Source organism: Nansenia antarctica (genome assembly GCF_963989245.1).
Source record: "Nansenia antarctica genome assembly, chromosome: 7".
NCBI lineage: Eukaryota > Metazoa > Chordata > Actinopteri > Argentiniformes > Microstomatidae > Nansenia > Nansenia antarctica.
Window position 1 is genome coordinate 11,663,421 of NC_137677.1, and position 13,702 is coordinate 11,677,122.

At 42.5% G+C, this 13,702-nt stretch overlaps 1 protein-coding gene across 1 annotated transcript; it reads right to left on the reverse strand.

Annotated features, from left to right (window-relative positions):
- Nucleotides 1-1,683: 1,683 nt before the first annotated feature.
- On the reverse strand, nucleotides 1,684-13,702 carry LOC308163124 (complement factor H-like). Its single transcript, XM_080537310.1, has 9 exons — nucleotides 13,481-13,702; nucleotides 12,518-12,703; nucleotides 8,445-8,550; nucleotides 7,746-7,822; nucleotides 7,272-7,457; nucleotides 6,938-7,105; nucleotides 4,682-4,864; nucleotides 3,725-3,901; nucleotides 1,684-2,050 (listed from the first exon to the last, which is right to left on the reverse strand). The coding sequence occupies exons 1-9, from the start codon at nucleotides 13,548-13,550 to the stop codon at nucleotides 1,857-1,859; spliced, it is 1,347 nt and encodes a 448-aa protein (XP_080393436.1). The 5' UTR covers nucleotides 13,551-13,702; the 3' UTR covers nucleotides 1,684-1,856.

The window sequence follows — 13,702 nt, forward strand, 5'->3', positions numbered from 1 at the left end:
TATCATGCCAATAGTCCCATTACTTTTCGGTAACCTGAAATGTACTATGCATAGAAAGTGTTGTAATTTCTGAATGGAGAAACCAATATGTACACAAATATCATCAAACAAAAAAGCTGATAATCATTTAAACCTACAGTAATTGTTTGATTTAAAATCCAAACTTTTGGAGTTTAGTGCCAAAAGAAATGCTTCACTGTCCCGTTACTTGTGCAGGGCACTGTATGTATTCATGTTTTGTGTATTCTTTTTTTAGGTTGCACTCAAACTTTCCTTTGGGTTCAATAAGGAAATGAACTAGACAATAAGATATCAGCAAGACAGCATGGCTAGTATTACACAGTTTTACTGTACATGTATTATCCAACAGTATAATACTTCCATTCCAAGTTCTTAGAGGGCGGATGATGGGGATATGGGATGGAGCATTTGAGGAAACCGAGATTATCTTTGACTACTATCTGCAAGACTGCCAGTCTTGGGGGGGGGGGGGGGGGGGGGGGCATGAAAAGGTGCAAAACCCCATTGCCCTGCCACTCACAAATCCCTCCTGGATGGTTTTTTATTTCTCGATATTAAGAAATCACTTAATAAAATGTCAAAAACGATGTATGTTTTCTTTTGAGCCTCAAAATATATGATGGCTAAATTAGACACGCACACACATGCACACACACACACACACACACACACACACACACACACACACACACACACACACACACACACACACACCTGCTATCATGTTTTACTGCTTGATAGGATATTGATAGGGAATATGCTTTGAACCTTGTGGGAAATGTCCACGATCTAAAATCGGTGATATTATAAGCAAGGAGTTCATCTGAGAAGGAGTGGTTGCTGGTGCTTCTTTTTCTTCATCCTATTAAAAATCCCATAGGCTTCATGTAAAGACACTTTTTAAATTCAGCTACAGACAGCCAAGCGCATCACTGGATGTAAGCTTCCCTCCAACCAGGATATACTGTACAGTATTTGACAAACGGTGTGTCAGCAAAGCCCGGAGGATCATCAAAGATCCCAGCCAACTAAATGAGTTAGATTAGTTAAATTAGTTAATCCCAACTAAATTATAGTCTAGTGCAGGTGCATTGTGTTCTCAGAAAGGACAAGTTGTAAGACATAGTGGACCCTCTTTGAGCAATTCAGATGGTGTCGGATTATTGTGACTGATAACAGATAATTATTATTTTTCTTTTTTTGTATTTTATCAAGTAATCTCTTGGGAAAACTTAAAGATTGCTGTGAATAATTGTTTGTTTTTCTTTCAGAATATCATACTAACCTTAACATAATAAAGTATTTTAATGGATGAATGACCTTGTATATTTAATATGCCTGCTGTTCTAGCTCTGATTAGATGTATGCATTGATGTTTCGCAGACATATGGAGCCATACTTAATCAAATGGAAACAAGATTTTGGCAAACAATCCCCATAAGAAACTTTCTTGGGACGAATTGTCTTAGTGACGTCTGACTTCGGGTCCTTTGAAATAAGAGCTTTGTGTCTGCAGAAAGTGGTGGTGACATGAAAGGCTGTAGAAAAATAGGTCTGTAAACTGAAATGTTTTGGTTTGGAATAATAAGCTTCCACAGTAACAGTAATGAGCTGTGCAGACAGGTACAAGGTACTATAGCAAGAAGAGGCTGATGAGGCGAATAATGAACTCAAAACCATGGGTGCTTTATTTCAGTTCATACATACTGTTAAGTCACCGAATCCCAGTTCATACCAATTCCAGAGCAACTCATTTGTGCAAACTTTAGAGTGGTTATTCATTTACATAATTATCCAACACTAGCAGTGATCATCAGTTCCCGTCAACTGAAGCTTTACTGGCATGAGGGCAAATACATTTGACCATTTATACACATCTGGCGTCTCTGACGTTCGTCAATAAAGTATGTTCCATAGACACATCTAAATGTTATGTGATCACCATGTGCTGCATGCATTTTCCCATTCACTTTAAATGCTAATATAATGTTCCTTAGTTTCATGTCGGCTTCTGTGACAGTGCAGGGTTCTGAAAGGAGACACACACAACAACAATCTGTTAATGTCCTGAGAACCAAAGCGTTCTGAAATGTCATTCGAGAAAAAGGTATATACTATTGAAGAATGGACCATTGAATCTATTCTATACAGAGTATACAAACATATGTGTAGTTCATGAGCCCACCACCATAGAGGCAAGACGCATGTTTGGGTGGGCTGAGTCATAGCTACCGCCGACCTTGATTTCTATCTATGCCTCTACAACGCTCTCGCTGCAGAGGAAAATAGACTCAAAGCATAAAACTATGCTGCTTTAAGCTAGCCTCTCTTCGCAGACGTGCTGGTTTTTGCATGCTAACTAGCAGGTCTAATAGATCACCATGAGTTAAACTGTGGCTGACGTTACGGAGACGTTACTGTGGCTTAACACCTGGGCATAGTTAGGCTGTGAAACCCTTAAGGCCTGTTTAACCCACTAGTGTCAACCTCAGCAGTGCGTGTGTGTTTCATTTCGGCGTCCATGTTAATGGGTTAGAGCGGGTCTCGCACTGGCTGCCGCGGCACGCCAGCGAGAGAGTCGGACTCTCTGCCTATTTTTTCCACGTGCCGCACGCGTCGTAGGCAAAACTCAATGTACAAAGACAGGGCTGGCAATAGCCGCAGAGGACACACAGCCAGTAGGAAACCCACACGCCTGAGAGCTGCAGCAGTTCTGCCACGCACACGTGCTGCGCTGCGTGTACACCAGGCTTCCGGTGTGTTCAAGGCTTTACGGCTCAAACACACCTCTCACGCTGGCTAACACACCTCTCACGCCGGCTAACACACCTCTCACGCCGGCTAACACACCTCTCACGCCGGCTAACACACCTCTCACGCCGGCTTACACACCTCTCACGCCGGCTAACACACCTCTCACACTGGCTAACAGTAACACACCTCTCACGCCGGCTAACACACCTCTCACGCCGGCTAACACACCTCTCACGCCGGCTAACACACCTCTCACGCTGGCTAACACACCTCTCACGCCGGCTAACACACTTCTCACGCCGGCTAACACACCTCTCACGCCGGCTAACACACCTCTCACGCCGGCTAACACACCTCTCACGACGGCTAACACACCTCTCACGCCGGATAACACACCTCTCACGCCGGCTACCGCTACCGACACGGCATCTAGAGATTCGGACTCTCGCTTATGTTTTTCCGTGTGCCGCGTGCGTTAAGGCAAAACTATGTGGAACTACGTGGCGTGCCTCTGAAATAGGGACAGAGCATCCGTTAACGCGCTCGCCAGCCTAGATGTACGCATGCCGAGCCTTTTGACAGACGTGGCTGATTAGGAAACATATACTCATTATAGTGGAAGAGATCTGTTTTTCACCTTGACGCTAGTGGGCTGCAGGCAATGCGGTGAGAGTCAGAGAGAATTGGCTGGATTAGAAATAGGCCTATACTGTATAACTGTTCTATAGGCCTATACTGTATAACTGCTCTATATGCCTATACTGTATAACTGCTCTATAGGCCTATACTGTATAACTGCTCTATAGGCCTATACTGTATAACTGCTCTATAGGCCTATAATGTATAACTGCTCTATAGGCCTTTACTGTATAACTGCCATAACAGGGTTGGGGACGGTCCATGCTAGAGTTCATACATTCTGCTGTCAGTTACAAAGACAAATTCTTACCGTAGCACACTGGGACAGGCCCCCATCGTCCACTTGTGCATTGAACATTGCGTTCATCACTCAGCTTATAAAGGAATGGACATTGGTAGGACACTTCCACGGCAGTTCTTGTGCCAGGTTTGTACTTCATCACAGTAGACTCTGCATTTTCAACCCTAGGTACTGGAGGACAGCCCGCTGAGACAAACAGGGAAACAATGGATCAATAATCCATTCTGATCAAACATTTTGTGTTTTTGTTTTTGTTTTTATTATTTTTTCTGAGAGGGGCAGTCCCACTCATATTTTTCATTTTTATTGACAGTTACAGTGAAGATTTAGACAAGGATGGGTGAGAGAGAGAGGAGGGATGACATGCAGGATATGTCCCCGGCCGGAATCAAACCAGGGACCCTGCGATTACATGGTCAGCGCTTATTGAAGAGATCTATTGTATTGTATGTATCATTTGATTATACATTGTTATTCATTTATTCAGTCTTTACTGTTGAATAAATACCAATGCAATGCATGCTACTACTATGACTAGACTTCTACTACGACTGTTATCGCTACTTCTACTATTAGTATTTTACATTTTAACCATTTAGCGGAAACTTTTTATCTAAAGCAACTTATAATTAGAGATTACAAGAACAGTCTCCCTTGAGTCATTTAGGGCTAAGTGCCTTACTCAAGGGCACATTAATGATGGTGTTCCCAGGTGGGATTTGAACTCATGACCTTCTGAAAACTAGCCCAACTCACGAACCACTACCCCATGCACATTATTTATCTCTGTATTTTGGAGTGGTAAATATTGAATAGAACAAATATAAGTATGTTTCCATGGTACACAAAGGGGATTGGGAGATACTTAGCATGATGATAGAGGGTTCCACCCATCCCTGCAGTTCTAGTTCAAAACCTTCATGATTTTAATTGAATTGATGTACAGTATGAATGTCATAAGCTTACCACTACAGGTGTTTATATTTTCCCAGCCGTTTTCAGTGCAGGTAGCAGTTATGCGATCCTTTGGTTCATAACCTGTCTTACAATGGTAAGTTAACTTGTCACCATACTTGTATGGGCTTGATTGTTGAGCTCCAAGATTTTCTATCTCAGCATTTGGAATTTCTGGCAGGCTACATGTAATCTCTGAAAGACAATGAATACAATTATGATACAATTCACAAAACTATCATGATCAGTGGCATGACTTTGCCCCCTCTGACCGACATGTGGCAACATGTGTCATGACTCATGGATGTCAGCCCACCATCTCAAGCTCAACCTTAACAAGACTGAGCTACTCTTCATCCCTGGGAAAGCCTGCCCTCTACTGAGTCGCAAGTAGGTTTGGCCTCGGGCCAATGTTCTTCTGAGCCACTAGATGGTGGGCCAGAACATAATCAAAGGCTAATTTAAGAAATTGATTGCGATTTTTTTTTACTGGACCTCTGCGACAGACCGCCTTATAAGACATGCATTTGAGGGAGATGCAGAGAATTGATCAAAAATAACTGTAAACGAGCTGTATAGGTGGCATAATAAACTGTAAACAAGCATTTATTTTCCCTTTCCATATTTGTGAATAATAAATGTGTGGACTGACCATGTATAGGGTGTCCACCCACTGGTCATAGAACGTGCAAACGTTTTTCCAAGGTTGCACTACTTAATCACCATTAAAACAAACATTTTTGGAAGATTTTGCCATACATGTGTCAACATACATGTCCATATGTATTATAGTTTTAGCTCTGTGTACTTGTTTTCGGTGTACTTATTGTTTTAAGACTGTAATTTCAACGTTACCGTTGCTACTCACTATGGCTTTCAGCGGCGCCGTTCTAATCCCTATCTCCGGTGATTTTCGACTATTTACAAGCTCTCTTTCTTGCTTCTATTTCCACTGCACAGTTTAGCCCGAAATAGAGAGTGCATTATCCCGCTAATAGAATACAGTTCCAGTAATAACACTTTTATCTCTATATTGTAATCATTCTCTTCATCTGTTTTTAAATGTTGATCTATTTATATCGATTTATTCTTGCCAATTCCTTATTACCAGTGGAAAGGGGGAAGGCTAAAACACTTTGAATGGAATAGATAGGACTTTCCGTTCAACGGAGGAATTTATGGAACGCATGAGCGTGATACTCGCACATGAGAGTTCATCTCGCATTACCCCTGTTGATGTGACGGCACTTATTAAACGAAAACAACCTGCAATCTAATCCGAGCAGTTGTTATTATGTAATATTATCGATGGGTGTGCCATTTATGATGGCGAGCAGTGAGCGGATGACTGAGGGATGACGGATGTGAGCATGTTTTTGACTAATGCCGCGAACGCCATAAAAATACCTCTGCGCTAGAACGAGAACTACTAGCTCTACTAGAACTGAAAGCGGCAAGTAACAGGCACTTAACGTTACATGTTTTAAGGCTGATCTGTGCATGATAGTGCTGCATTTTGACATAATTCTTATTGCATTTCCCCCCGTTGAGCTGTATAGCGGCACTTATTAAAGTGAAGTGCTCTTATGACACGTAACTCCTCCTACTGTCGCAGTTCCTGGTCTGTTGTGTATAGTGGAGAAGCGTATCCTACCCGAACCTATATGGAACTTTTCAAATGCATGCTGAGCCGAGCCGAACCGGGCCTGGGTCGGCCCAGTAGTGGAAAAGCTCCATATTTGGACATTATAGCCTATATGTGGGACTGTCGGTTCGATATTGTAAAAAAAATATTTAAAAAAAATCGGATTCTCAAAATAATCTGCCATGCCAGACATTATTGCTGGCGGGTCGCCCCCTTGTATTGTTTCTCCGGTGTCTATAAACACATAAAAAAACAAACATATTCTATCGCGACAACGGCCAATGGCCCCTGGCCTGAGCTAGCTTACTCTTCCTGCTACGACTGGTGAATTGATGGCATCTGCTAAATGCCCAAAATTAAAAATGTAAAGAATTTTAGAACAGAAACTATACCAGACAGATTTAAAGGTCTGGTCAAACATTCTAATCTCTGAAAGACAATGAATACAATTATTAAACAATCCAACATATCATGATCTATTGTATTGAAATTAGCCTACTATTATGTATGTATTTTTACATATGACCCTAACAACCTATTGCAACAATTTAAGCAGAAACTATACTAGACAGATTGAAAGTGAAACTAGCCAAACTGAAACCCAAGATAACCTCCATGTGTACCTTCACAGAGTGGGTTTGGTATCCAGCCAGTCTTTGTGCATGTGGCAAATTGCGCCATAGCTTTATTTCCCCTCTCACAACTGTATGTCTGAGTTGTCCCCAATCTTCCCTGGGACCAACGTCTGGGATCAGCCACAAGTCTGTCACCTGGATCATCGCAAATGACCTCTGAAATGAGAATGACCATATTAAGACTGTATGTGAATTATACGGTACCTGTAAGGTAAAACACAGTAATACTTAAATGCTTTCCTCTGTCCATGGTGCATTGAGATCATTGCCATCACTACTACAAATACAAAAGGAATTAACCAATTAAAACAAAATCCTTTACCTATACATGTTGGGGCGTTGCTAGTCCACTCCCCTTGGTCCGTACAGCTGATCTCAGATGGCCCTTTGAGAACCATATCATTGCGGCAATCAAATTGGATCACATTACCATAGGATGCCTCCTCAACATTTCCATAGACATTCATGTTGTCATCTGCAGGCATGTTAAGGCTTGGGCATTTCCGTTCTGAGAATAGCAAACAATAGAATTAACTCACATGTTGTAAATAATAATAGTAATTGACTCACATGTTGTAAACAATAGTAGTAATGTTAATAAAAACGTCAACATATGACATTATGTTATATATATATAAATGTTATAAATATTTACATTTACAGCATTTAATTACAATTTGATTAAATATTCTGACAACTAAGGCATTGGCAGGAAAACCATTATCAAAATAATGATTATGTATATTTTAAGTAGGCTTGGATGCCAATGTGGAGGGAGCCTATGTGTACATCTTACCCTCACACACAGGGATAGCATTGTCCCACCCTTGGTCCAGGCAGTTCCTATGGTCAGTCCTACTCACCATGATGTGACTGAGGTGAAACAATGGAGTGAAATGGAAGAAATTGAAGAATAGAAAACAATTACTGATATTTTATTGGTTGTTGAAGGCAGATTAAAGTTACTTTACTCTTATAGGTATGGTTTCTCACACGCTCTCCAATGGTATATTTGTGTACCTATATATTGGTTTCACCATTCAGAAATTCCAACACTTTTTACAATTTCTTCAGATTAAATCCAATTACGCAAGCATTTCATTTCCTGAGAATAGGATTTTAGGCAAAAAACAAACAACAACTAAAGATGGCAGGCTTAGCAGAGCATCACCAGAGAAGATACCCAGCATCTGGTGGGGTCAATGGAGACTTCAGACAGTTATTACATGCAAAGGATTATCCACAAAATACTAAATATGAGTGCTTCATTTGGACATGTGATCCTGATGTCCCATTACTTTTGGATACCTTGAAACAGGGGGACTATGCATAAAAAGTGTCGTAATTTCTGAATGGTGAAACCAATGTACATCCATGTACAGCAATACCATCAAAGTGTAGAGCTGAAAGATTAAAAAATGCTTCACTGTCCCATTAACAGGCCACTGTAAATACATACATATTTGAATGAATAATTGAACAGAATCATCCCTACCCTGTTCTGCATGTGTAAACAACTTTAGACCCAAATACATAATCCTCTCCTTCGGCCAGACGGAAGTCTGCAAATGGTGAGGCTCCTGGATGACCACATGTCTTTGCTGAAAACAATGCAGAATATTAGATGACCAGTGCCCTCTTATAGTCAAGCTTTGAAAGTTCATAGGTCAGTCTGAATGAATATCCAAAAATGATGATCTCACAGTTTGCATTCAATTTGTCATGTTTTAATTCCTTGCATGCTCTCCTCGCTTCCTTCTCAAAAAGCATGGGACACAATATCTAAGGAGCCTCCTCCAAAACGTTATTTTGAGAGAGGAAAGTTATCATGTCAGTTAAGTTATTATTTTTTGGGTTATTATTGTTCTAGGTTTTAGGAACCTTATCCCATACCATAGTAAAATAGAAACATATATAGGAAATCAAGAAAGATAGTTTTATGCAATGTGAGTACAATGTACTTTATGGCAATTACATTATTGGTAAAACAATAAAATAAAATAAAAAACTATGTTTGTCCTCCAATGACGTGATCGCGCTGGGATCATATACTGAAAAATGTATGCACTTTGGATAAAAGTGTCAGCTAAATATATTATTATATATATTCTTATAGTGGTGGGACAAAGAAAACAGGGGCAGGAAGATGCAAGGAATAGAGGACAGACTATTGGCACACCTATTGTCTCGACTTGAGATCATCTTTGACTCATTCTAAACTTAATCATCAATCAAACATAGCGTCAATCAAACATATCCGTCAATCAAACTTAGCCTTCAATGGAACTTAGCCTTCAATCAAACTTAGCCGTCAATCAAACATAGCCATCAAACATAATCAACATGGAGTGGAGGAAGGGGTTGGTCGTCACACTCATCATATTTCGGCCACTAGATGGCGCTGTCTTAAAGATATTGGTACTGAAATGTTCAGAGTTGAGATCAGGATTCAGCTACATAGTCTTCTCTGGATATGACACTTCAACTTGAGGTGAGAGGACGTTTTGTGTTTTTCATGTCAAATTGTAAATATTCAGCACCTCAGTATTTTTCTACTATGCTTTTACACAATGGGTTTATAACAAAACAATTATTACCATTAAAAACTGTAAAGGGAAAGCTATAGATTAGATTGTTTCTAGCTAGCTAGCTAGTTGTTTTAATGGTTGTTAGCTCTGTTGCTAGCAAGATATTCCAGTTGGGGTTGGTCGTCACATTCTATTTGGGGTTGCTTGTCACATGTGACAACCAACCCTATGTAGGCATAAGCATGCATGATGAGATTACTCTTCCTTTCGCTTTTTTTTAATAAAGAAACATTCAGAAGGTTCACTAGGGAGACTGAGAACGGACAAACTCCACCAGATGTCATGATGAGGGCAGTCAGGGAGGTGAAATTAAATAAGCAATCGATTCGAAGCACTGCCATGCACTTTGACATCAATTACAGAACACTGGCAAGATACTGCAAACAAATAGATGAGCAAGAGGTTGCCGGAGAAGAGGTCTGCCCATACCTGCCAGTAGGTTATTTAAAAAAAACGCCTGGTTTTCAATGAGGAGCAGGAGCGTCAGCTGGAACAATACATATTAACTGCCTGAGACATTTATGTTGGTCTCTCTCCCGTTGAAGTCCGCAAACTGGCGTTCACTTTTGCGGTTCGTAATAATGTTGCTGTCCGCACAAACTGGGCAGAGAAGGAGATGGCCGGGGCAGACTGGTTCTCTGGGTTTCTGAAGAGACACCCGTCATTGTCAATCAGGACCCCGGGAGGCCACCAGCCTAGCACGTGCCAGTGCGTTTAATGAGCACAACGTGGGCCACTTCTTTAACGACTTGGAGGAGGGGATGGCATCTGCCGAGCCCAGTGCAGCTCACTACACCCCACTACTCCACCCCCACTACTCCACCCCACTACTCCACCCCCCACTACTCCACCCCCACTACTCCACCCCACTACTCCACCCCACTACTCCACCCCACTACTCCACCCCACTACTCCACCCCCACTACCCCACCCCACTACTCCACCCCACTACTCCACCCCACTACTCCACCCCACTACTCCACCCCACTACTCCACCCCACTACTCCACCCCCACTACTCCACCCCACTACCCCACCCCCACTACTCCACCCCACTACCCCACCCCACTACTCCACCCCCACTACTCCACCCCACTACTCCACCCCCACTACTCCACCCCCACTACTCCACCCCCACTACTCCACCCCCACTACTCCACCCCCACTACTCCACCCCACTACTCCACCCCACTACTCCACCCCACTACCCCACCCCACTACTCCACCCCACTACTCCACCCCACTACTCCACCCCCACTACTCCACCCCACTACTCCACCCCCACTACTCCACCCCACTACTCCACCCCACTACTCCACCCCACTACCCCACCCCCACTACTCCACCCCCACTACTCCACCCCACTACTCCACCCCACTACTCCACCCCCACTACTCCACCCCACTACTCCACCCCCACTACTCCACCCCACTACTCCACCCCACTACTCCACCCCCACTACTCCACCCCACTACTCCACCCCACTACTCCACCCCCACTACTCCACCCCACTACTCCACCCCACTACTCCACCCCACTACTCCACCCCCACTACTCCACCCCACTACTCCACCCCACTACTCCACCCCACTACTCCACTCCACTACTCCACTACTCCACCCCACTACTCCACTCCACTACTCCACCCCCACTACTCCACCCCACTACTCCACCCCACTACTCCACCCCACTACTCCACTCCACTACTCCACTACTCCACCCCCACTACTCCACCCCACTACTCCACCCCACTACTCCACCCCACTACTCCACTCCACTACTCCACTACTCCACCCCCACTACTCCACCCCACTACTCCACCCCCACTACTCCACCCCACTACTCCACCCCACTACTCCACCCCACTACTCCACCCCACTACTCCACCCCGCCTACTCCACCCCACTACTCCACCCCACTACTCCACTACTCCACCCCACTACTCCACTACTCCACCCCACTACTCCATCCCCAGAGCCATCCACTAGCTCTGGACAGAGAGGATAGACTCCAGAGGAGCTGAGGCCATATCCAAAGGCTGCAGCCAGGAAAGGAGCCCCGAAAAAGAAAACCCTGTCTAGCTGTCTCCTCACTGACACCCCCAGTGAAGGAGAGGATAGAGAGGGAAAAGGCAGCCAGCCATGTCAAAGAAGAAGAAACACTTAAACTCAAAAGCAACAAAATCAACTAAGCAAGAGAAGAGAAAGAGACAGGAGTCTTCATGGGATGAAGAGGAGTGTTTCTGTGTTGTTTGTGTGGAACCGTTCGCCAACAGCCGTTCCAAGGAGGTGTGGGAGCAGTGTGTGATGTGCAAGCAATGGGCACACCAGCTCTGCACAGATGGAGTACGCACACCCTACATTTGCCATCACTGTCTCTCAGACAGTGAATAACATTGTTATGTTGACATTGTTAACATTGTTTTAGCTTATTTGTATTGTTCCTAATGTTGTATAGGCCTAAAGATAAAAAAATAACTTACAGAAATTATGTTTTCTGTTTTGTACCTTGTGGGTCTTGTGCACTTTTAAATTCAGTTCTGAAAATTTTCATCTTTTTAAAATTGTTCCCATTAAAATAACATAGGACAACCAACCCCACAACGGGGATGGTTGTCACAAGTGCACAACACGTATTTGACGTCCACATCTTCTGAACAGAATAATCTTAAGAAGAGTAAGGGCACTCCATTACTACCTGACACTTCAGACTTCCTTTACACAGGAAAGGGAATCTATAAAGGATACCGTTTTTGAGGGATTCAAATAACAGTAAAAAAAAATTGACGACCAACCCCGTCCTCAGTTGTGGCAGGCAGTTGCAGTAATCTCCAAAAGGAAACATTACAAAGGAAACTGGAGATTGTTTATTCGTTTATAACTGTTGTCTGAAGACCATGTCACATCAAATAGAATGAGATGAACTCTTGACAATATCATATATGCAATTGAGCTGTTTTCGTGTTTGAAAGTTAGACTCACCTTCACACTTCCGACCACGGCCTGTCCATGTACCATTAGAGCATGTGATTCTGTAAAGACCGACATAGCCGAGCTTGCACTGCAGCCGCACTGTAGTATCATGAGGGTAGCTTACATCTAGCGTGGTTGTGTCTACATGGTCATTAAACAAGTCACTCTTAACAAAATCATCGCGTGTACATCCGTCTGTGGAACACAGAGAAAGAGGAAACAAATACCAGTCACATATGTATGCTAGAAAGTGTAAGAAATATCTGTTGCACAATGTACAGGTTGCACAATGCACATGGTTGTGGACAGTAGGCTACTGCATGTTTCAAATAAGTATTTGGGGACAAAGGTGATATAAAGACAACAATTTGAACAAGGTGATTCCAAGAGTAAACCCATGATCCCATGATCCTGTGTTACTACTATTATTATTATTATTATTATTATTATTATGAATGAATAAATTATCTTTATTGTCATTGTAACAGGTACAACGAAATTCAAATGCAAACTCTAGTTGCTAACAAACAAACAGTCCTAAGATAATAAAAAAACAAGAATGAGACCTAAATAGGGGGGGATATAAATAAAAAATAGGGGGATAAGTGATCGGTAGACATTTGAGAATGTATCTATTATGTGAACTTCTAATAATTAATAATAATAATAATAATAATATCTTAGATTTATATAGCGCCTTTCTCAGACCCAAGGACGCTTAACTTCTTTACTTACAGTATATACAGTATATATACTTAACTTCTATACTTATATACACTATATGGCCTATTCACAGCGGGGTATATAGACAGGGGGGAGTTAGCATGTAACTGTGTACTTTTATAAACATATCATGCATGTGACTGTACTTTTATAAACATATGGACTAGTAGACGATTATTATTGTTACTCAACACAAACACAAATATATCTTTCTATAGCTAGAATATTAATCAGGCAGAGGGATCTTACCTTGGCCTCTCACAAAGGTGAGTGTACACACCAATAGTGCAAGGATGGAGCTTCGTGTTATCACCTGCATTATAGCTGCATCACCCTCAGTCACAAGTGAGAAATGTCTGAGTGGAGTCCTCTCAAGTCACTGTCCTCTCAATGGCAACGCAACAGTCAGCAAAAAAAAATCAGACCTGATTCCAGTAAGTACAACGACATACACTATAAGCATACAGGGGT

What these genes read in the sequence shown, in the direction of transcription:
- LOC308163124 (XM_080537310.1), bottom strand. Translation starts at nt 13,550, where the DNA reads ATGCAGGTGATAACACGAAGCTCCATCCTTGCACTATTGGTGTGTACA. An exon ending in CCGTGGTCGGAAGTGTGAAG is followed by an intron (nt 8,551 to 12,517) that starts GTGAGTCTAACT and finishes CATTGTTTTCAG; the next exon opens with CAAAGACATGTGGTCATCCA. An exon ending in AAATATAAACACCTGTAGTG is followed by an intron (nt 3,902 to 4,681) that starts GTAAGCTTATGA and finishes TGTTTGTCTCAG; the next exon opens with CGGGCTGTCCTCCAGTACCT.